Source organism: Solanum lycopersicum, chromosome 12 (assembly GCF_036512215.1).
Source record: "Solanum lycopersicum chromosome 12, SLM_r2.1".
NCBI lineage: Eukaryota > Viridiplantae > Streptophyta > Magnoliopsida > Solanales > Solanaceae > Solanum > Solanum lycopersicum.
This window is the reverse complement of record NC_090811.1, coordinates 4,369,154-4,393,032: the sequence shown is the minus strand read 5'-3', so window position 1 is coordinate 4,393,032 and position 23,879 is coordinate 4,369,154. Positions and strand designations below refer to the sequence as shown.

The 23,879-nt window shown below is 30.7% G+C and overlaps 3 protein-coding genes and 2 long non-coding RNA genes across 5 annotated transcripts; 4 read left to right on the top strand and 1 right to left on the bottom strand.

Annotated features, from left to right (window-relative positions):
• Positions 1-422: 422 nt before the first annotated feature.
• LOC101263581 (subtilisin-like protease SBT5.3) lies at positions 423-6,461 on the top strand. Its single transcript, XM_004251771.5, has 11 exons — positions 423-710; positions 832-941; positions 1,016-1,113; positions 1,685-1,849; positions 3,666-3,774; positions 3,963-4,503; positions 4,764-4,861; positions 4,942-5,187; positions 5,305-5,419; positions 5,509-5,722; positions 5,828-6,461. The coding sequence occupies exons 1-11, from the start codon at positions 636-638 to the stop codon at positions 6,373-6,375; spliced, it is 2,319 nt and encodes a 772-aa protein (XP_004251819.1). The 5' UTR covers positions 423-635; the 3' UTR covers positions 6,376-6,461.
• Positions 6,462-7,909: 1,448 nt separating this feature from the next.
• Positions 7,910-11,347, top strand: LOC101263286 (ras-related protein RABB1c). The gene is made up of 6 exons (XM_004251770.5): positions 7,910-8,237; positions 9,229-9,368; positions 9,626-9,708; positions 10,383-10,587; positions 10,669-10,737; positions 10,930-11,347. Exons 1-6 carry the CDS (start codon positions 8,192-8,194, stop codon positions 11,020-11,022), a joined length of 636 nt encoding a protein of 211 aa, XP_004251818.1. The 5' UTR covers positions 7,910-8,191; the 3' UTR covers positions 11,023-11,347.
• Positions 11,348-11,957: 610 nt separating this feature from the next.
• On the top strand, positions 11,958-15,812 carry LOC101253868 (glucose-1-phosphate adenylyltransferase small subunit, chloroplastic/amyloplastic-like). Its single transcript, XM_004252048.5, has 9 exons — positions 11,958-12,523; positions 13,021-13,317; positions 13,680-13,949; positions 14,065-14,244; positions 14,634-14,737; positions 14,836-14,947; positions 15,068-15,166; positions 15,287-15,406; positions 15,559-15,812. The coding sequence occupies exons 1-9, from the start codon at positions 12,263-12,265 to the stop codon at positions 15,673-15,675; spliced, it is 1,560 nt and encodes a 519-aa protein (XP_004252096.1). The 5' UTR covers positions 11,958-12,262; the 3' UTR covers positions 15,676-15,812.
• Positions 15,813-18,735: 2,923 nt separating this feature from the next.
• LOC112940495 (uncharacterized) lies at positions 18,736-20,561 on the top strand. The gene is made up of 2 exons (XR_003244793.2): positions 18,736-19,005; positions 19,099-20,561. It is a non-coding gene; the product is annotated as an uncharacterized lncRNA (long non-coding RNA).
• On the bottom strand, positions 20,344-20,949 carry LOC101262994 (uncharacterized). The gene is made up of 2 exons (XR_183312.5): positions 20,810-20,949; positions 20,344-20,558 (listed from the first exon to the last, which is right to left on the bottom strand). It is a non-coding gene; the product is annotated as an uncharacterized lncRNA (long non-coding RNA).
• Between the last annotated feature and the right edge of the window lie 2,930 nt (positions 20,950-23,879).

Sequence of the window (23,879 nt, the reverse complement as noted above, 5' to 3'; positions counted from 1 at the left end):
ATATTTCATTATTTTTAGTGAATTTAAAAAAAGTAACTTTTTTTATATAATATTTTAACTTAAAATTTTCACATGATTGTTTAAGACGACAAAATAGTCATTAAATTAATCAGGAGTCATTCTATAGTATAAATTTATTTAATCACGCACTTTTCCATTTATAAAATAGTCAGGGGCCATTATTACTACTTTTTATTTGATAGTTCCTCTTAGTGGTCCATGAAAAAAAGGAATTTAGTCATATTTTATATTTTAAATTTTTTAAAAATATATTTATAGGGGAATTTCAAAAGATCTAAACCAAAAAAAATCGTAAAATGACCAATAATAAATTGGTTAATCATTTTTAAAAACTCTAGATTTAAATCAAGTCAATACATCATTACATTCATATAACATGCAATAATTCAATTCATCCACCCACAAATAATTTAAAATACAATATGTACAATTTTTTTTAAAAAAATTATTTGTAAAGTCAATGCATCTTCTAAATAAAGATAAGATCTACAAATTTTTTTAAAAATAATTCAGTCTATATATGGTCAATAACTCAACCAATAAGATTCCTTATATTATATAAACTCTATTTAGCAGAAGAGGAGATCTCTGATTTTTATTTTTTTGAAGAAAATATGAAAAAATCAATATATTTTCTTCTTTCTATTTTTTTTACTCTATTGCTTACACCAACATTTGCCATAAAAAAGGTAATTATTTCTCTTTTGATTCTCTTTATAAATTGTACTACATTTTTTTTATTATCTTTTTTCGATGAAAATTTTCATCGAAATTTCGAATTAATGAAACTATTTTTTGGTGTTTATATAGTCATATGTTGTGTACTTGGGTGAACATTCACATGGAAAAGAAGCAACATCAATTGATTTTGATAGAGTTATTAATTTTCATCATGAATTTCTTGGATTACATTTAAGAAGGTAATTAATTTGATTAAATGAAATTAAAAAAAAATCATTTTTTTTCTTAATCTTTTTTTGTGTGATATTAACAGTATTGAAAAGGCTAAGGAGGCAATTTTTTATTCTTATACAAGACACATCAATGGCTTTGCTGCAATTCTTGAAGATGAAGAAGCTGAAGAATTATCTAGTAAGTCATTTTTTTTCCATTTACTGTATTTTTAATTGTTTCCTTTTTTACTTTGGTATACATTATTTACCGTGTTCGAGGTGAATCCAGAATACTTTAAAGTTAGTGAGATAAGAATAAATGTAATCTTACTATATAGATGGGTGGTTAGTTGAATAAGAGATAAATTTAACATTCAAATGAAACAATTCTAATATATATATAATATTCGCGATCTGCTATTGAGTTGAACATCTTTTATTCAAATATTATATGGTATATAAAGGACAAATATGAATATCTTCTTAAACTTCTTTAGCAAAATATATTTCTTATTCTGATACAAATTATACAGATACATTTTTTTTATGCGTTTATGTAATTCTAGCGAAAAACAAATATTTAAGTGAATGAGTTTAATCAATAAATCCTTATTAAGATTCTTTTTTTATAGTATATTTTTCTTTAATTAATCAATGTGTAATATTTTGAATCCTCTTTACTAATGAGATTTAAATATCATTAATTAATAAAAATATTTTACGTAATAATCAACAACTTTAAATTCATTTATATGATTTTTTTTTTGCAGAGCATCCAAAGGTGATATCAATATTCTTGAACAAGGGAAAAGAACTACACACAACAAGATCATGGAACTTCTTGGGGTTGGAACATGAGGGGAAAATCCCTAAAAACTCTTTATGGAAGAAGGCAAGATTTGGAGAAGACATTATTATTGGCAATATTGATTCTGGTATGTTTTTTTTTGATTAATCTGACTTCACATCGTATAAAATTTAATAAAAAGAAAAGTATTATATTTTTTTAAATTGTTATTGAGATATTCTGTTATAGAAAATATATAATATTATAATATACTATGAAAATTAATTTGAACAAAAACATGATAATTATAGTGAAATATTGTTATAGAAGATGATTGTTATAGAGTAATTTGATTGTATCAAATATATGCCTCAATTAGCTTAATAAATTATAGAGAATTAGAGCCTGTTTGGATGAGCTTAAAAGCTAGTCAAACTGATTTAAAAATTAGTTTTTGATTTATTTGTGTGTTTGATAATTATCAAAACGACTTATTTTAAGTAAAAAGTAACTTATTTTAAGCAAAAGCTAAAAGTTAGGTGAGGGATGCTTTTTTTTTTAATTTAAAAGTCATTTTATGTTGACCAAGTATATTACCTTTTTGCCATTAATTCTTTTATTATTATCATTATTATTGTTATTGTTATTATTGTTGTTGTTGTTATTATTATTGTTATTATTATTATTATATTATCATTATTATTATATTATTATTATTATAAGAATAATTATTATTATTATTAACTTGTGATGACAAAGAAATATATGAATGATAGAAAATATTAGTACTTATGAATGTAAAAGATAAATAAATTTTGTTTTAATATTTTTTAAGGATAAAAATCATAAATTAATCAACTTTTTATTATGTTAACATCTTTAAGGGTATTTAAGACATTTTGATTAAAAAGAAAAGTGTTTGCCACCACTTATTTGTCAAACATATCAATAACTTTTTTTCCAAGTGCAACACTTTTATCCAAACACATAATTACTTATTTTAAAAATAAATTACAGCACTTTCAAGAGCACGTTTTAATTTTTTTTAAGCCAATCCAAATGAGTATTTAGTGTATTTTAGTTGAATTCTCTTGCAATATTTCAGTGTATTTTAATTCATTTTCTTAAATTCTTTGGAATTAAATCTAATCCATATTTTTTGCTTCTTAAGCACATTTGTACAAATATTTTTTGCAATTTATTATAGTAAATAAAATGAAGAGGATAGTAATAAATTGCACGTGGTTCATTGACTTTATAGTAAAGATTCTTTTTTCTTTTTTAAATTACACAAATTGTAATATTTAATGATTACTTTATTGGAAGCTTAATGTGTGTCTACTTGACAATTAACTATATAGATAAATTTAAAAAACTATATATTTAAATATTTTATGTATCAAAGATCTCATTATTCTCCCAAGTTGGCCAATCCCATCAATCATGGCCCTAATTTCACATAGCTTTAACCAATTGATCAAATAATATGGAGAATTGGATTATTAAGAGAGTGACCTTTGTGGTAGATAAGATGAGAAAAAGGAGATCGAATGATTTAGGCATATAAAAAGTCGATGTGTAAATGCACTAGTAAGTAGGTGTGAGAGATTAGATGTAGGTGATACGAGGAAAGATAGAGGTAAACTGAATAAGTATTGAAGAGATATAATTAGACATGACATAATTTTAGCTAACGATGACGATAAGAAAATATGAAATTTGAAACGGTAATCTCAATTGATGATCATCCCTTTCATTGATACTACGTCTCGCACAATCAATAATACATACTCAAAGTTAGTGCATTTACCAGGTCAAAGATATTTAGGTATGTATTTTTTAAAACTTCTCTGTCCTCTCTATCTTTTCGCTCCCTTAATAACTTAACTCACAATCTCAGACTTAAAAGTGAAGAATGCTTATTATCCCGAGAAATTCGTTCTTATTCGTGTGATTGGAGGCAGGTGTTTGGCCAGAATCAGAAAGCTTTAGTGATGAAGGAATGGGACCAATTCCATCAAGGTGGAAAGGAACTTGCCAAACTGGCTCTGATCCCACATTTCGTTGCAATAGGTATTTTCTCTTTAATATTTAAGTAATGTTCAAAAGTTAGTTTGAGTACTTCAATGAATTTAAATTCTTTGAACGTTGCGAAAAGGAAAGTGGAACGAATGAAGTATGATATATACATGTAACATGTTTATGTTAGTGTAACATCAAGATGACTTTTGACCTATGGAGTTTGACTTTAAATATTGAAGGAAGTTAATTGGAGCAAGATACTTCATCAAAGGATTTGCTGCTGAGGCAGGAGCTCTAGTAACCTCCAAATTCTACACGCCACGAGACACGTTAGGGCATGGATCACACACGTTGTCCACAGCTGGAGGTAATTTTGTCGAGGGAGCTAACATTTTCGGATATGGCAATGGAACAGCTAAGGGAGGGTCACCAAGAGCACGAGTTGCGTCTTATAAGGCTTGTTGGCCTCCTATTATTCCATCCGATTCGTGTACTGATGCAGATGTCTTGGCTGCATTTGATATGGCAATTCATGATGGCGTTGACGTGCTTTCCTTATCAATGGGAGGATTGCCTGTACCATATGCCCAAGACAGTATTGCTATCGGTTCGTTTCATGCTATGAAGCGTGGCATTGTTGTGGTTACCTCAGGTGGGAATTCGGGTGCCTATCCTGGTACAATAGCAAACACTGCACCTTGGCTCATTACTGTCGGGGCAAGTACCATTGATCGTGAGTTCTCCAGCTATATCGTCTTAGGAAACAATAAACGTTACAGAGTATGTTTCTCTTGTCCACTTCTCTTTTTGTCTGCAAAACAATACAATCAGACCTCTCTATAACAATCACCTTATATAACAACATTTCATCATAACCATCGACTTTTTATGTTATACGTGTTACTTCTCTATAACAATATTTTACCTTCAACAACAACGTCCATCATTGTAACTGTACATTCTTTGTAAAGTTACCCCTCTCTATAACTCCTTGTGTAGGCGTCAATTCTCATTAGTTTTCGGATTTTTTTATTTTATAGGGAGTAAGCCTTTCAAGTAAAGCTCTGCCCAAAGGTAAATCGTTCCCAATTATTACTGGTGCATCTGCTAAAGTTGCCAATGCAACAGCTGAAGAAGCGTGAGTATTACCTATCTTCCCTACTTCTTAATGTACGAACTAATCTAACTTTGCTAAACCTTTTTTATGTGCTTCTGCAGTAATTTTTGTATAGAGGGAACGTTGGATCCTAAGAAGGCGAAGGGGACTATTTTGGTTTGTCATAGAGGGGGTAGTGCAGCGTTTAGCAAGTGCATTCAAGCCACTTCAGTAGGTGCAGTTGGTATCGTTATACTCAACAGCGCGTTCTTTGGAGATGAAATGTATGCTGAACCTTACCTCTGCCCTGCTACGTTTATCAGTTACTCTGATGGACTTCAAGTCTCGTCTTACGTTAGTTCAACAAGGTATAACAAACAGTCAATGAGAGTGTTATGCATGTCATAGTACAACAAATGTAATGAGTCAGCATACATCTTATTATGTTTAAATTTCTTGTTAAACGTCGTTGTTGGTTTGAGCAGGAAAGCTACAGCTTACATTACTCGGCCAACAACTGAATTGGGAACGAAACCAGCGCCAGTTATGGCATCCTTTTCGTCCATTGGACCTAATAGAGTGACACCAGAGATTCTTAAGGTCTTTTACCATTTCGATATTGTAAATTCTAGTCTATTAACCAAAATGATTTCATTTTTACAAGTATTTATACGATATTTTCTTTGCAGCCTGATATTACTGCCCCAGGAGTGAGCATACTAGCTGCGTATACTGGAGTTCAAGGCCCTGCAGATTCAGAATTAGATAATCGTCGGGTTAAATTTAATACAATGACAGGAACTTCAATGTCATGTCCTCATGTGGCTGGTGTTGTTGGCCTTTTGAAGTCCCTCCATCCAACTTGGAGTCCTGCAGCCATCAAATCCGCCATTATGACATCCGGTAGGACTTAACAACCTTTTCAATCAGTCTATACATTTCTTGAAGTCTTTGATCAAATCCGGAGTATATGATTATGATACCTTGTTTACTTATCTTCTGGTGCAGCAAGAACACGAGACAACACGATTAATCCAATGACAAATTCAACTCACCTCAAGGTATCACCGTTTGCTTATGGATCAGGACACATATGGCCAAACCGCGCCATGGACCCTGGCTTGGTTTATGACTTAACAATCGATGATTACATGAACTTCCTCTGTGCTCAAGGGTACAACGAAACTCAAATCAGTTTCTTCACACAAGGCCACTTCAAATGTCCTGACCCTATTAGTTTCAGCAATTTGAACTTACCTTCAATCACAGTGCCCAAGCTCAAGGGCTCGATCGTTGTGACTAGAACATTGAAGAATGTAGGAACCCCGGGCACTTACAAAGCTCATATTCGTTCCCCGATTGGAATTACTGTTGTTGTTGAGCCAAACACATTGGAGTTTAGAAAGATTGGAGAGGAGAAAAGTTTCAAGATCACTCTGAAAGTTAATGGACAAAAAGCTCCAAAAGATTATGTATTTGGCCATTTAATATGGTCTGATAACAAGCACTATGTTAGAAGTCCCATTGTAGTGAAAGTTACTAAAAATGTTAGATAACATTCTTTTTGTATAATGTGTAGTACTATTCATTGCTCTCAAAATTATTTAAATAATACTAGAAATCATCAAAGCTTTATATATCATGAGAATGTTTTGGTGAATGATCCAATGAGCCGGGGAATGAAATAAAGTTCTATACCTGTAAACTACGTGAAATGAAATAGATATTTGTTCTTTTAATAATTAAGGTCAAATATGCTTTTGAATCCCAACGTTACTAAAATTATCTAAAGTTACTCTTATTTTAAAATGACGAAAGCTTAGCACGACAAGTTTATTATATTTTCTATAATTAAGAGGCAAATTTTGAGTTACGCCACTAACAATAAAGATATATATGGGATCAAATTTAATCAGAGAGAAAAATCATTATATCTTTTCGTTGAGTTTTCGAAATTACCATCTCGTCAGATTTCGGTCTCAAGATACATGTATTTAGCGCGTCTAGATATAGATGTATTTCATATATATGATTCATGAGAGGAAAGGATCAAGATAGTCCATTTTTTTGGATTAAGGCTCAAAGTGATTCTTGAATTTTTACATGGAGTACTAATAGTCTCTCATGTTTGCAATATTGGTGCACTTTTGGTCCTCCTCCAAAATTTTTACCTATTCTTTTAGCACTAATTTTATCCATAACGTATGAATGAAATGTTCAATTGTCATTTTATATATTTAGTAGAAATAACAACTCCATATGAAAGAATGTGAAAAGAAAAATACTTTGTTTTGTTTAGTAGAAATTGTATTGCAGGTAAAGTCGAGAGGTTTATCATGATAATTTCATGTGCAACAGTACAATTTTTTCTTTTCTGTAAAGTCATACATTAAGATGTTTTTAGTTTAGCCGCAGTAGTACTTCTAGTGAACAGAACAATGTGTTTTTCTTATACCTTCTTTTAGATAGAGTTATTATTTTCTATTATATATATATATATATATAAAGATGATTGAACATTCCTTATATAAAATTCTGGAAAAAATTAATGCTAAAAAATAGGCAAAATTTTACAAGAGGATCAAAAGTGCACCAGTATTGCAAACATAATGGACTATTAGTGCTCCATGTGAAAACTCAAGGATCACTTTGAGCTTTAACCCAAAAGTGAGGGACTATTTTGAGCCTTACCTCGATTCATGAGGTCAAACTTACGTATAATTTAGTATTGGTATACATAAATATGATCCTTAACTTGATGTCGGTTGACAACTATGACCCTTAACTTTAGATGTGCACAAGTAAGGCTTAAATTTGTATAAAAATGAGCAAGTAGACACACATATCCTACATGACATGATACCGATAGGTTTTCACGCAGGACACAAAATTTTCATGTAGGGTGCCATGTAGATTAATGTGTCAATTTGTTCAATGTATACAAGTTTACATACCTACTTTTGCACTTTTAAAGTTAAGATCATAGTTATCAACTGATTTCAAGTTAAAAGTCATGTTTATGTATTATGTCTTTAGTATAAGATTCTCTCCCTTATCTATATGTATATTATAAGTTATCTCATATCACTTATGTATGTATTTAGCGTGATTCGTACCTCTCGTGTTTGTTTGTATCTAATAGTAATTTCATAATTGTGAAAAGACACTTTTGACCTTTTTTTTTAACCTTGTTCTTTTTATCATTCCGGTGATGTCTAGAGAAAAGAAAAAGAGAGGTTTTTGAATATTTACAGAGCCAATCCCTCTCTCTCTCCTCTTCATCTTCTTCTCAAACATTCTATCAAATTACCAGAAAAAATCGTATAAATTCAAGCAATCAAATTCTCCAGCTCGTCAGATCTCATATCAATCATGTCGTATGCTTATCTTTTCAAGTATATAATCATCGGAGATACAGGTCATTTTTTCAATTTTGATTGATTTTGTTGTTAATTTATATTTGTAAATATCTTTTTTTCTTATCTAATGATTTCCTTTTTGCACCTTTTTATAATGTTTTCGTTTTGGTTTTTATGGATCTGGAATGATCGGGAAGGTTCTATCTGAATGGAGGTTGTTGTAATGATTATGCGTATGATTGAATTTATGCTATTATGAGAATTGCGGCATTTCAATTTTTTTTTTTGAATTTTGTGTTATTTCTGTTCTATTTGATAATTTAATGATGGTTCGGTGATATATCCATGGAGTTTGATGATTGAATTTTTTTTCTGATGAGAAGATTTTGTTAGGCTAAATTTGATGATTTAGGTCATAAAATACGGTTCGTTATGCTTTTAGTAAATAATTGGAGTTTCAGCAGTTAGAGAATGTCTGTATCATCCAATTCATTTGGATTTGAAGTCTGTTTGGTACAACTATATTAATGCTGCTCTTTTGACTTGTAAAATCGATGTATTTTTTTTTTTTTGAAGAGAAGCCCTTTAAAAAATCTATAAAGTAAGTAATTTGATAATGATAAAACAGTAGTTGGAAATATTTCTGAGATATGTCTTTTTTTGTGTATGGTGAAGAGATTGTTGATTAAAACTCTGACTGCTCGTAATAATAAGCATATGATTTAATAGATGAATTGTGTATGACTTGTGGTGAGAATTGAGATTGCTACTCACGTGCCTCACGAATATTATCATTATAGGAATCGATCCTCTTATTGGTTTAGGGGCATTCAGAACTTCGAAATCCTTATGAGTGGTGATGAGGTGCTAAACTCTTGGTTGTTCCTTGTATATGCAATACCAACTTTGCTGAGTAATTCCTCATACGAGTGCACTTTGCCCTATCATTTTTGTATAGTTCATTGGCTTCGGATGGAATATTTCCAATGTTGATGTATACATTGCTGAAGCCTTATATAAAACATCATCTCTAACATGTTTGTTGCGCAGGAGTCGGAAAATCCTGTCTTCTCCTGCAATTTACGGACAAACGATTTCAACCGGTCCATGACTTGACCATTGGGGTTGAATTTGGGGCTAGAATGATCACAATAGACAACAAACCAATAAAACTACAGATCTGGGACACGGTTTGTTTCACATCTTTTCTTTCTTTTTCCGCTTTGATATATGCCAAATTTCTAAAAAAGATGCGATCATTAGTCTAAACATTGCTGATCATTTTTTTTCATTTGGATCATTAGTCTAAACATGTGATAATCTTTGTAAATGCCTTACATTCTTTTCTAGGCAGCAGAATAATTTACATGCTGTTCTCGTTATTATTTGCTTGTGCTGTCATTAAAGGGCTGGCAGCATGATTATAATGAATGATCTCCCTTTTCAGGCTGGCCAAGAATCATTCAGATCTATCACGAGGTCATACTACAGAGGTGCTGCCGGGGCACTACTTGTTTACGATATTACCAGGTATCATCCGGCATTATGTTTTTGACACTCTTTATGCATTAAATCGAAGATAGTAAGCACAAATTTCCTCTCTTTCGTACACAAGACATATTTCTTGTCTTAGCTTTTTACTTGGATCAAAGTTCTTGAAATATTCCTTACACAAACTCAATCACCCCAACATAATTATCTATATATCAGACTTTTGGCTGCATCTGTAGTATACATTGTGATCTTCAGTTTAATTAATTGTAGAACATTACATTCTGCTCTTGTAAAATGTCATCTAATGCAATTTGTCTTTTACTTTTAGAGAGGAACTAAAGAAGTTTCTTTAATGCTAGTGAGCGCTCTGTTATTTTGGTTCATAAATCTCTCTTGACATAAATGAACAAATATATGGTCTTCCGAATTTAATTTGATAAGGGCTCCATGAATTCGGATGTGGACTATTATATTGACTGTATCTTTGTGCTTGTGCCTTGTGGTGAATTGACGGTTTCTGACCCCCAAACTGAATTTCAAATGGAAAGAAGGTCTTACATATTTTTGTTGCTGCCTCTTTGCTTTCATAATGGATAAATAACAAATATTATAGGGATCTACAATTTCTGTGGTCACTACTCTTAACCTCATTTCCCTGGATCGTTATGTTAGTGAAGAACTGATGATTTTCTTTCCTCCGGAAATTATAGGAGGGAAACATTTAATCACCTTGCTAGTTGGCTGGAAGATGCAAGGCAGCACGCAAATGCAAACATGAGTATAATGCTGATTGGAAATAAGTGTGATCTTGCTCACAGAAGAGCTGTAAGCACAGAGGAAGGCGAGCAGTTTGCCAAGGAAAATGGGTTGATATTTATGGAAGCCTCTGCTAAAACAGCTCAGAATGTCGAAGAGGTAAGAAATCATTTAACATGTTAGTTAGAGCTTTTATATTATACAATGAACGTCTCAAAGTAACTCATTGTACATCTTCAGGCTTTTATAAAAACAGCTTCCACGATCTATAAGAAAATACAGGATGGAGTGTTTGATGTATCAAACGAGGTATACCTTATCCTGACTATTTATGTATATTCTACTTAATTTGTTTCGTTGTGGACTCCAAATCTTCATATATGGTCTCTGTTTGCTGATGACCAAACTATTCACCAGTCATATTGTCTAGTGAATACGACTGGCTTCATCAATGGTGTATCTGTTCCCTCACCGTATAACTTGTCTTATTACTCGTTACAGTCGTATGGAATAAAAGTTGGGTATGGAGGAATTCCCGGGCCATCAGGCGGACGAGATGGAGCTGCTTCTCAAGGAGGAGCTTGTTGCAGTTGAAAATGGAAGCTTTATTCTTTAAATTTGATCATAACCAGTGGTTATTATTTATTTATTTATGCTCTTCTAGCATGTTTACCTTCATTGGTGTAACCAATTTGTTTGTGCTTATGTTAATATATATATCTGGGCAAATATAAACAACTTTACTTATTGAAATGTTGTTTTGTATATATATCTGTGCAGAAGTACTATGGTTTTAAGTGGGAATAAAAATGTCAATAACAATAGGATTGGAAGAAAAAAAATCGTCTAGGATTGACCACATTGTTGTTATAAAAGAAAATATTGATAGTTGAGTGATTTTATAGATAGAAATATTCGTTTCAACTTTTTCCCGTTTCAGATTTCTCAGTATTTTGTTACCTTCCTACTTATTAAAGTTTGCATCTCTCTTAACAAAGAAATATAATAATTCTAGTTAGAAATATATTTAAATATAATTTGTATAAATTTTTGTAAGGTCCATAAAAATTGGAGTTATTGAGAAGTTTTATATTTGCCAAAATGAACTATAAAGCTTTTTCTTTTGGTTGTTGTTGTGTATGTCACGCTGTCTCGTTCTTGCTGGAAGATTTTCAAGCTACTACTTTGCCCATGTATTAGGAATGTATTAAATTTTGCTTTTCAAATTTTAAACATTTTACTTTAATAACATTAAAACTTTATTTGATATTTTAAAATTTTGAATCTAATTACCTTAATCCCATCGTCTATCAATAAGATTTTTTAGACTAATATCCAAGATATTGTATTGCAATAATTGGCTAACATATTTTATCAACTTGTAAAATTAAATTTATATATAATAGAGTAGTGATTTTTTTAGAGGTTATAGTAAGTTTTTTGCAAATAAGTTAAATTAATTATAATTTGACATATTGGAATAAAAATTTGATAATATGGGAAAACAAAATTTTATATTTATGTATCACTGTACAATAAATGGTAAAATTGTATGATAAAATGACTTGAAAATAATATTTAATTATATATAATAAATTAATATTTATTATCATAAATAAAAGGTCTCAATACCTAGAGTTTGGTTTGAATTGTTCAAATAAGAGACCAAATCAGATCAAGTTTTTTATTTATTTTAAAAAATATTTTTAAGTTTTATTTTTAGGTTAATAATTATATTATATTGACTTGTTTTTGAGTAAAACTTTTCTCAAATTTCATTGAAAATAGCACACAGTGAGAAGCTGGAAGAATAGGCAAGGGCAGTGGTACTACAATGGCAGCGTCCATGGGAACTTTGAAACCTTTTCGCCAACCTATAATCGAGAATGTTGATCCTGCAATGTCCTTTCAAAGTCTCTCTTTTGCATCGTCACAATTATCCGGAGATAAATTGATGTCACCATTGTCATTTTGTTCTAGACGATTCAGTTCCAATAAGAAGGCTTATCATAAAAGGGCTGCTATTATGGTGTCCCCTAAAGCTGTTTCTGACTCGTCGAATTCACAGACATGTCTTGATCCAGATGCTAGCCAAGTTAGTGCAAAATTAAACACTTTTTTCTTTTCCATGTTTTGTCATAAGTTTTATAAATTTTATACTTAAATTTGAATCGCATTCAATGTATTTTGAAAATTTTGATTATATAAATTATCATATAGTTTGTATTTCAATCTCTCCCTCCCAAGTTATCTAACAATGTTAGACATAATATTTCGAAAAGAAAAAAGTTCTGAAATTTGTGATCTAAAATAAATCTAACATATTTGTATGAGTATAAATTATTTCATTCATATTTCACCCATATTTAGGTAGATATGCAGTGTTTCGTCCAATTATGTGACAATGTTTGTTAGACATAATATTTAAGAAAGATTTTTTTTTGAAATTTGTGGTCTAAAATAAACCTGACACATTTGTGTAAATATAAATCATTTCATTTAGATTTATAACACATAATTGTTTCTTAACGAAAGTTTTGTGGTTGATCATGCTTAACTAACTAACTATGTTGTTAATGCAATTTGTTTTAGAGTGTTTTGGGTATTATTCTTGGAGGTGGAGCTGGGACGCGTTTGTATCCACTAACCAAAAAGAGAGCAAAACCAGCTGTTCCGCTTGGAGCAAATTATCGTCTGATTGATATTCCTGTGAGCAATTGTATAAACAGTACCATATCCAAGATCTACGTTCTCACACAATTCAACTCTGCATCTCTAAATCGCCATCTTTCACGAGCTTACGCAAGTAACATGGGTAGTCACAAAAATGAAGGTTTTGTGGAAGTTCTCGCTGCTCAACAAAGTCCAGAGAACCCTGATTGGTTCCAGGTACCTAATATTCTTCTTAATGTACACCTTTAAACAACATTAAATTTGTAGTTATATGATTTGAAAATGAGCCGGCAAAGTTGTCTCTTGGTTTGAGTTGTGTAAGTAACCACTAATGCTTGCATTGGGGTAGGTTGGCACACCCTTTGGAGTGCGGCCTGTCCCTAGACCCTACTATGCGGGATGCTTTGTCTTTTTTTTTAAAATAAAATAAAATTATAACCTAGAGACAATCCGACAAGTATATAGCATGTTTGAAGCCACTGTAACGTTACAATTTGTGCTCGACTCCTCTGATTTACTTCTGACATGCGTTTTGGTATAGCCGTTTTACTAGTTTTATGCAACTACTTGTCTTTCAGGGCACTGCTGATGCAGTCAGGCAATATTTATGGTTGTTTGAGGAGCATAATGTTTTGGAATTCCTAATACTAGCGGGAGATCATCTGTACAGAATGGATTATGAAAAGTTCATTCAAGCACATAGAGAAGCAGGTGCTGATATTACTGTTGCTGCACTTCCGATGGATGAAAAGCGTGCATCTTCATTTGGTCTAATGAAGATTGATGAAGAAGGACGCATCATTGAGTTTGCTGAAAAACCAGACGGAGAGCAATTGAAAGAAATGAAGGTACATGCTACAATAGTCCTTTTTGCATATTTTTCAACAAACACACATTGTATATATGAACAAAGACAGATATCTCGTTTCTTGGAAGAATGTAATTTGTATTTGGTGAATTTAGGTGGATACTACTATTTTAGGCCTGGATGATGAACGAGCTAAAGAGAACCCTTATATTGCAAGTATGGGTATATATGTTATTAGCAAAGATGTGATGATAAACCTACTTCGGCAAAGCTTTCCTGCAGCTAATGACTTTGGTAGTGAAGTTATTCCTGGTGCAACTTCCATTGGAATGCGAGTATGTAAAATTATTCATCTATTTACCATTTATAGTTCTAAAATCACAAAACTAGAAGAAATATACTTTTTGTTTCATGAGAATGGTATGAAACTTTACTTCCACACTATTCTATTGGTTATGATTGTTGTCATACCCATGTCGAACTTTCCAAAATGTACTATTTTTGGAGTATCTCGTATGGCATCTATCGATATTTTTGAAGAGTCTGAGCAACATAAGTTATAGGCCTTAGTGTGACTATCTTCAAGTTTTTACTTTTTTCTGCTGAATATAATTTTTGCTTAGTTTTACTTGTGACTATCTTCTAGTTTTAACTTTTTTCTGTTGAATATGATTTTTGCTTAGTTTTACTTCTAGATATAGATGTATTAATAGTCTAAGTTCAGGTGCAAGCTTATTTATTTGATGGCTACTGGGAGGATATTGGTACCATTGAAGCTTTCTACAATGCTAATTTGGGCATTACAAAAAAGCCAGTGCCAGATTTTAGGTAATGTGAACTGATACTTCTCTCCACTTATTTACGATTGTTTATTGTTCAACTCTAATAGTATACACTAATATTGTTATCTTCAATATTCTCTTAAGTTTCTATGACCGTTCAGCTCCAATCTACACCCAACCTCGATATTTGCCTCCTTCAAAGATGCTTGATGCTGATATAACAGATAGCGTCATTGGTGAAGGTTGTGTCACCAAGGTAATTAATTACTAACTGTTTCTCACCAACATTGTCTTCTAATTTTCATATTTTTGGAATTGGTTAATCAGTACATATTTGTCACATTAGGTTCTCATGAAGTTACTTTATTGTGTACAGAACTGTAAAATTCATCATTCTGTGATTGGACTCAGATCATGCATTTCAGAAGGAACAATTATCGAAGACACTCTTTTAATGGGAGCAGATTATTATGAAGTAATAGTTGAAATTTACAAACTATATGACTATTAGACTTACTTTGTATATACGCCAGATATCATATACTATTTGTTTTGATTTGTCGTTAAACTCGGTTTGCTTCCTTTGTTGTTCCAGACAAATGATGACAAATTGCTTCTGTATGCAAAGGGTAGTGTTCCAATTGGCATCGGCAAGAACTGTCACATAAAAAAAGCTATTATTGATAAGAATGCTCGTATAGGAGACAATGTGAAGGTTGGTTACTTGATCAATTATTCTTATTACCACTCAATTTTTATTATATATGTTTGATGAAAATCTCATTCTTCTAACTTCTGCTGACTTCTCTTGTCATCACATAAATTAGCTGTGAGGTAGTCTCTAACATGGAAATTTTGTGTCGTCAGATCATCAATATTGACAATATTCAAGAAGCAGCGAGGGAGTCAGACGGATACTTTATTAAGAGCGGAATTGTTACCGTTATTAGGGATGCAGTAATTCCCAATGGTACCATCATCTAAGATGGTGAAACTTAGTTTCCTTTATTTTTTAATTTATCCTGCCAAACAACAATGAGTTAAAAGGAACTTCTGAGTGATCGTCAATGAACCTGGAATATAATTTGAATGTTTACTAAAAAAATATGAATTATTCTGTTCGTTCGTGTTAGTATATTATGCGTTTCCCTCTATCATTATCCATATACATAATAGTAAGACGGGAGGAGAGATTTTTCAATTATCAGAAGTTGAACTCGAGATCTCTAATCCATGACCTAGTTAAAGTTTACTTTCATTGCTTCATATTTGAAATCTCATAAAGTCTATTCTTTTAAGTCCACAACAAAATAGAGATTCATCACATGGTCATTCACATTCGCAGCCATAAACATATACACATAATATATTTTAATACTCATGTGAAAGAAATTTTAGTATGAATTCCGAATTTAAAGTTTAGTTTCATAAGAAGAGAGATAAAAGAGTAATGATAAAAAAAGGAAGAGATGTAACACAAAGAATATTCTTGGTGCTTCACAACAAGAATTAATTCATGGACAACACAAAGAAAAACATAGCTAACATATATAGCACATCTAGTAGTGCCTTTGTAGATAGACATGCTTAATTTTCTCCTCTTTCCCCCCAAAAATATATAAACTTGATTACATTTTTATAGCAAGTTTTGACACAAAATTTATTCATATCATATGTTTATATTAAATTAATAATATAAGAAAAAACAAATATTTTTTCAAGTTCAAGAATATTTTTGATTCTTTGTTTTTATAGCAAGTCTACATGGATGGAATCAGCTCAAGCATAGATTTTTTTGTTTTAGTTGAAAATGAATAAATCTTGTATTAATTATCTACGAAATCATTATTAATTCATAATTTAATATTTGGCGGAATTTAACATGGATACTGTTAAGAGAAATCAAAAGAAAAAACTAAATATTGGTTTTTAAAAATGACTTAAATATGTTATTTAACTTTGAAAAAAAAAGTCATCAATGCATGTAATTAGTTAAAAGTTTGGTTCATTTCTGTCATTTTCATTTAAGAATAAGCTCATCCATGTCATCGTTTGTTAACTTAAATGACATAAATGAGCAAACTTTTAACGCATTACATAAATAAGATTTTTCTCAAAGTTTGGATATATTTGCGTCTTTTTCCTTTTAAAATGATTTAATTAATTGACCATGTGTAAGAAATGATTTTGCTAAATCGGAAGTATTTTCAATTAACAAATAATGACATAGATGAGCCTTTTTTAAAGCAAAAATGACATAGTTAAATTAAACTTTTAGCAGATGACATAATGAGTTTTTTCTCAAAAATAGATAACATATTTGAGCCATTTTCAAAAAAAATTATGGGACGTCCTATTTTAGTCCACCCCATTAATGTAATATCCATTTTATGTTTTTTTGCTTGCACGAATATTCAATATCAGACAACTCGTAGGCGAAAGAATATAAGGACGATAGATTCGAATCTATACGATAAAGTAAAGGGAAAATTATATATAATTACCAACTAATAAATCAAATTAAATGCTATAATCACAATTTGATTTAATTGTGCCCTGTAGCAAACTGTTTGTCAATCATCTCTCTCCCTCAAACTCTCGCTCGCCACTCTCCTTCTCTCACTCCATCACTCGCTCGCTCCCTCTCTTTTATACAAACACAAGTGTATAAAATGTGTTTCTATTCATATAAAACGAGGAAAAATTGTATATGTACATATATTTTCGTTCCCCTCTCCCAGATCTCGTTCATCACGCTCTCAGATCTCACTCACCACCCTTGCCTCTATCGCTTATACAAACAGAAACGGCATGTATAAATTGTTTCTATTTGTATAAAGCGAGAGAAAATTGTTTATACACTTGCAAATACATATATATTCGTCCTATACACTTATAGTTATACAATACAAATATTTCCCTGCCTGATTTTTTTTGTCTTTCTCTCTTTCTCGTTTTATACATACACAAATTACACAATTGATTTGTATACAACTACTTTCTTTTGCATATGTATAGCGAATGATACAACTGGTTTCTTTGTATATGTACAGTGAATTATACATATTTGTGTTTGCTATGGAGCGCAATTATGCAAACTTTACTATAGCATATAAATATAAATTTTGTATTTGCTATATGTGAAATTGCTCTATAACTAAATTAGTATACAACAAAAATAGTTGTATTTTTAATGCATAAAAAATAGTAAAAAGTGATAGAAAATATATACTATTATACATTATGATACACTCACAAAGCCGAATATAACTTACTTATACATAAATTATATGTATTATAATATATTCAAAAAGCTGAATATATACAGCTTAATTATCAATTACATAAAAAATATTATTAGCGGCAATTAAGAGTTAATTACAGTTAAATATGAATTTTGAGCGGTAATTAGCACTTTTTGTACATCTCCCTAAATCCTTTAGCGACATTGTTTCTAAAGACAATTAACTAATGCCGGTAAAGACTTTAGCACTCTTTATTAATGTTAATATTTATTGCGGCTAAAAATTATTTTTATTATAGTGATACATAAATTATATACTGATTATACATAAATTATACACCGACTATTCAATCCTCCCAACTTAATATTGCTATAGTGAATATTATGCTATACAAATTTGTGTATTAGATGAGCTTTAGTATAAGTACCATCTCCTTACACATTACCATGAATTTGTAGAGTATTCTATCTAGATTCAACTATATATATTTCTTAAAGATTATCTTCAATAAACCCACTTCAGTAGCAGTATATACATATTTTTTTTCCCCTTCCATTCTCATTTCAAACAACACTCGGAACTTTGTTATACCTTTAATTTGTCAAGAAATTTTCCTAATATTTCAGAGATTTAGCTAATATTTTAGTAGCAATTTATGTTTGTCAATACATTTTTGATAACAAAATCCAAGATAGTGTTTTACAACAAATAACTATGCTTTTGTAAACTTGAAAAATAACTAACGAATATAAATAAATATAAGATCTTTGAGTATTGTTGTCTTAGTATTGCTCAAAGGCCTCATTTGTACCGAATGGATTATGAGAAGTTCATTCTATCCCATAAAGAAGCTAAGGCTGATATTATCGTTGGCGTTGCTACACTTTTGATGGATGAAAAGTGTATATATATAGCATGTTACCTGCATTGCTTTGGTTGCTTTTATATTGATTTATCTGCAAATTTAATAAAAGATCTTTCTTCGTTTGGTCTAACGAAGATTGATGAAGAATTATATATGATCTGAATTTGCAGAGAACCAATATAGAAGCAATCGAAAGCAACTCAGGTAATATGTTATAGTCCTTTTGCATACTTCTCATAATTGATGGTATAGACAACTCGTTCCCAAAAAATTTAATCTGTGTTTGTTGCATTTCAGGTGGATACTACTATTTTAGGTCTGGACAACGACATAGCTCAAGAGAACCTTTAAGACTTTGGTTGTGAAGTTATTTCGGTGAAACTTCCGTTGGAATGCGAGTAGGTAGATTGTTCAATTATTAACATTTACAATTTTCATGTCACACTCCAAAATGTATTACTTTTGGAGTATCTGACATGCATTCGTCGTCATTTTTAAACTTTGTGGGCAACATTGATTACAGGTCTTGGCTAGCTTCTTGTTTAAACTTTTTTTGTACTGAATATGTTTTTTGCTTAGTATTATTACTAGTAGAGGTATTACTAGTCGGAGTTCAGGTGGAAGCTAATTTATTTGATTACTACTGGAGGATATTGATACAATTGAAGCTTTATACCGTGCCAATTTGGGCATTACGGAAAAGTCAGTATCAAATTATAGCTACTACCAACTAATAGTTTCTGCATTTAATTACGATAGTCTGTTATTGTGCTATGGTTATAGCACTAATATTATTGACATAAATTTTCCTGAAGCATCATTTTATTGGAATTAATGCATTCACATCCAAAATGATGACAAAATGTTTCTGTATTCAAAGGGTAGTGTTCCAATTGATATCGACAAGAATTGTCACATAAAAAGAGCTATTATCGACAAGAATGCTCATATACGCACAATGTGAAGGTTGGCTACCAAAAGTTTTCTAACTTCTAGGCAACATATAGTCGTAAATGTCCTGACTTCTCTTGTCAGTGTATTTTTTTCCTTCTTATTTTTGACAATACACATGAGCTTGAGATCGAGTCTCTGGCACGAAATTTTTGTATCGTCAGATTATTAACATTGACAATATTCAAGACGTAGCAAGGGATTCAAACGGATATTTTATTAAGAGCGGAATTGCTACTGTTATCAAGGGAACAATAATTCAAGTGATACCATCATCTAAATTTTTATTTATTTTGCCAAACAACCATGAGTTAAAAAGGATTTCTGCACTCGTTCAACCTGACCTTTTGAGTTTCTTGGTAACAAGTCAATGAACCAAGAAAATTGCTTTGTGTTCTTGAAAGTTGAATATAATTATGTTAGCTCCAGAAAAATATGAAGTACTACATCCTTTTATTTTCTCTGTTCATGTTCGTAATATACGTTCCCTCTATGGTTATCCATATAACAAGACGGAGGGCGTTCCCACTCAGGAATTTTTCTATTATCATAATTTGAACTCGAGATCACTAATCATGGGAAAGACAAGCCTAGTTAACGCTTACTTTCATTGCTTCATATTTGAAATTTCATAAACACAAATAAAATCAAACAAAGTATATTTTAAGTCCACAACAAAATAGAGATTCATCACTAGTGATGTACATGGTCATTCACATTTGCTGCCGGGGAAGGATAGCCCCCACGGGGCGATGCCCTGGTGCTCCGGCGGTGGCTGCTGCTCTGGTAATCCATCCTTTGTGTTGCTGCCATTATAATTTCAACACATCAAAATGGTATTAAAAAACATATATATGATATACATACTATAGTTTAATACTCACGTGAAGAAATTATGGTACGAGATCACTGAAAGATTCAGAATTTGAAGTTTAGTTTCATGTGAAGAATTTATGGTACGAGATCACTGACAGATTTAGGATTTGAAGTTTAGTTTCAAACGGAGAGAGATCAAGAGTAATGATTTAAAAAAAAGAAGGGGGAAGAGATATAACACCTTGAGTACTTGTAGAGAAGGCTAATAATATTCTTGTTGCTTCACCATATTCACACCAAGAATTCATGGACAACACAAAGAAAACCATCACTAACAAAACACATGTTGTGCCTTTGTTGATAGACATGCTTAATTTCCTCCTCTTCCTTACAAAAACTATATAAACTTGGCCTCCAAATGAGTTCTCTTTATAGCAAGCTTATTCACATTAGGGGTTTGCGTCAAATTAATGAATATAATAATCAGTTACATAGATAGAAGTGGACTCATACTTGCTTATGCCACATGGCGTATACTTCTTTCGTCCCATTTTTTGTCAAAGTATTTTTTTTATAATCGTAACACTCAAGCCAGCTTTCACATATCTCATGTTACCTCCCATCAGCAATAACTAACAGATAACTCGATCCACCAAAGCAAGAAAGAGATTTAAATAACCACCCTACCTAGTGTAATGTCAAAGCCTTTGACTTTGATACGAAAAATTAGAAATCATTTTTCTCATTTTTAAAAATCGATTGAGTTATTTTTCCTTTGAATACACCCTAAAAGTCAATCTTTTCTGCTTTTTCTTTTCTTCGTTTCCCCTTCTTTTTCTTTGTTAAGGAACCCACGATTGTGACTAATGGAATACATAATATTCTATCCTAAATTGAGTCTGAAAATTTGACCTAGTTTAGTTACTTTTTTTTTTTCATTTGAAAAGTCTACTAACTTATGCTACATAGTGTTATTTTTAGTTTTCATTTTAAAAAAAATTGAGTTACATACGTTGTGAAAATAAAAATATATTGTCTGATCTCCTAAATGCATTTACAACCAAACATCTTTAAAATATATGGTTTATAATTTTGAAAATTAAACAATTACCTTTTATAACGAATAAAGATGATTTGACAATACAATAACTTACTCTCTATCTTGGTTTTATTGTATTTAATCACTATATTATTCTGAGATAAGTGTCAAAAAACACATCTAAACTATATATTTTTTTTTAATTTCATATCTAAACTATTGAAAGTTTAAGTTTCATACCTAAATTATTACTTTTTATTTTGAGAAACACACCTCTCTCTTTTATACCACTCTCATATGGTATGTGTAATACACACTCTCTTTTATTTTAAAGAATTTTCACATCACACTCTGTATGGACAAAATATTCAACCTTGACAAAAAATAAAAAAAATTATTAGTATAGTTAAAATTAAAAATTAAAAAACTATTATAAAAAAATAATATTTTCTATATAAAATAAAATATAAAATATTTTTCTTATCCCACACCATTTTTTAAAGTTTTTTATTTTGTTTAAATTTCTTTTATAAAAGTATTTCATTTTTTACTTCATCTCCCCCCCCCCCCCCCCCCTCCAATCAAATACTAATTTAGATATTATTTTATTTTCTTAAAAATAGAACTCTACCCATCCCACTTAACCCTTCGCTTTCAATTTTTTTCCCAGTGTTTAGATATACATATCGAAAATATTTTTTACTTGCACCACAAGACTTTTTATATTTTGTTAGTTGTTTATGTTATATTCGGTACACTAGTAGAATTTTTTTCTAAAAATATATGTACGTGCGTATCAAACACAAAATAAGAAAAACGTAAAAAAATATAAATTAGGAGTGAAAAATTAAATAGGATGAGGTAGATTTTTTAAATAAAATATATCAATTTCTATCGGGGGGGGGGGATGAAATATGAAAATTTTAAAATATTTTATAAATGACTTTTTTTATTAAAAAAAAGGATGGGGTTGTCGCGGGGGAGGGGGGTACGTGGAGGTGGTGGTGGAGTGAGATAAGAAAAATAAATAAATTTTTTAAATGGATAGTAATCTTTAATTTTTAATTAATATTAATTTTTTATTATTTAATTTTTATCTAGATAAAATATTTTATCTATGTGGAATGTCATGTGTCAAAGTTTTTTCATATAAAAGAGAGAGTGCACTACACAGACAACTGAGGTGTGTTTCTGAAATTAAAAAGTGATAGTTATATATGAAACTCACACTTTCTATAGTTTAGGTATGAAACTAAAAAAGAGTGAATAGTTTATGTGTGTTTTTGACACTTATCTCTATTATTAATTTTCATAAAAGATATTTAACCCGTTAGAATAGATATTAAAAAGGATGTTGAGATTTTTAAGTGCTTGTTTGATTGGAAATAAATTATTTCGAAATTAATTATTTTGTTATTAGCTATTTCAAGATTAATGTTATTCTACTCTTAATGTGACATAAAAATAACATTACATCAATTTCGAGATAATTAATTTCAAGATTTTATTCTGATAAAACATATTTTTTCTGTCCCTATTTAGTTGTCCACTTTAGAAATGACACACATATTAAGATAACAATAATTAGTATAGTGAAATTATAATATTATCCTTATTAATTATGGTTTCAAAAGTGATGGATTAAAACTTGGAAATTTCCAAGAAGTTTAAAAGAGGGTATAATAGGAAAACTTTTTTTGTCCTTTCTTGATTTGTCAAAATGGACAAGTAAATAGGGACAACTAAAAAATGAAATATGGACAAATAAATAGGGACAGAGAAATTATGTTATAACTTGAAGAAAAAAATATTTAAAAGTTGAAATTATATTTAGATATGCATTTAATTTGAAAAAAAGAAGAAAGAAGAAGACATTTTTTGTGGAAAAACACACAAAATAGGAATTTAGATAGTTTTTAGAGTCTATTTTGGACATTTATAGGAGCAGCAAATTAATAGGAATTTAGATAGTTTTTTTAATTTTTTGTATGCTATCCTATATTCATGAAATGACTTTCGAACAATTTTTTTGTGATACCGTGAATGAACCCCCCATAGGGAGTTGGGGGAGTTGTGCAAACAATCACATAATTTCTATAGTCCTTTTTGGGCAATTAGGGCCAACTTATAGAAATTAGCTGATTTTTTTAATATTTCGTGTGTGTTAGCTTATGAATATTTTAATGATATGTCTTGTGGACAATTTTTGAAAGAACCTTCACAAAACCCTCCGTAAAGAGTTGAGAGACCAGTATGTACAGTCTCACAATTT

What these genes read in the sequence shown, in the direction of transcription:
- LOC101263581 (XM_004251771.5), top strand. Translation starts at nt 636, where the DNA reads ATGAAAAAATCAATATATTTTCTTCTTTCTATTTTTTTTACTCTATTG. An exon ending in CAACATTTGCCATAAAAAAG is followed by an intron (nt 711 to 831) that starts GTAATTATTTCT and finishes GTGTTTATATAG; the next exon opens with TCATATGTTGTGTACTTGGG. An exon ending in CTTGGATTACATTTAAGAAG is followed by an intron (nt 942 to 1,015) that starts GTAATTAATTTG and finishes TGATATTAACAG; the next exon opens with TATTGAAAAGGCTAAGGAGG.
- LOC101263286 (XM_004251770.5), top strand. Translation starts at nt 8,192, where the DNA reads ATGTCGTATGCTTATCTTTTCAAGTATATAATCATCGGAGATACAG. An exon ending in AACTACAGATCTGGGACACG is followed by an intron (nt 9,369 to 9,625) that starts GTTTGTTTCACA and finishes CTCCCTTTTCAG; the next exon opens with GCTGGCCAAGAATCATTCAG. An exon ending in CAGCTCAGAATGTCGAAGAG is followed by an intron (nt 10,588 to 10,668) that starts GTAAGAAATCAT and finishes GTACATCTTCAG; the next exon opens with GCTTTTATAAAAACAGCTTC.
- LOC101253868 (XM_004252048.5), top strand. Translation starts at nt 12,263, where the DNA reads ATGGCAGCGTCCATGGGAACTTTGAAACCTTTTCGCCAACCTATAATC. An exon ending in TTGATCCAGATGCTAGCCAA is followed by an intron (nt 12,524 to 13,020) that starts GTTAGTGCAAAA and finishes AATTTGTTTTAG; the next exon opens with AGTGTTTTGGGTATTATTCT. An exon ending in TGGGAGCAGATTATTATGAA is followed by an intron (nt 15,167 to 15,286) that starts GTAATAGTTGAA and finishes TTGTTGTTCCAG; the next exon opens with ACAAATGATGACAAATTGCT.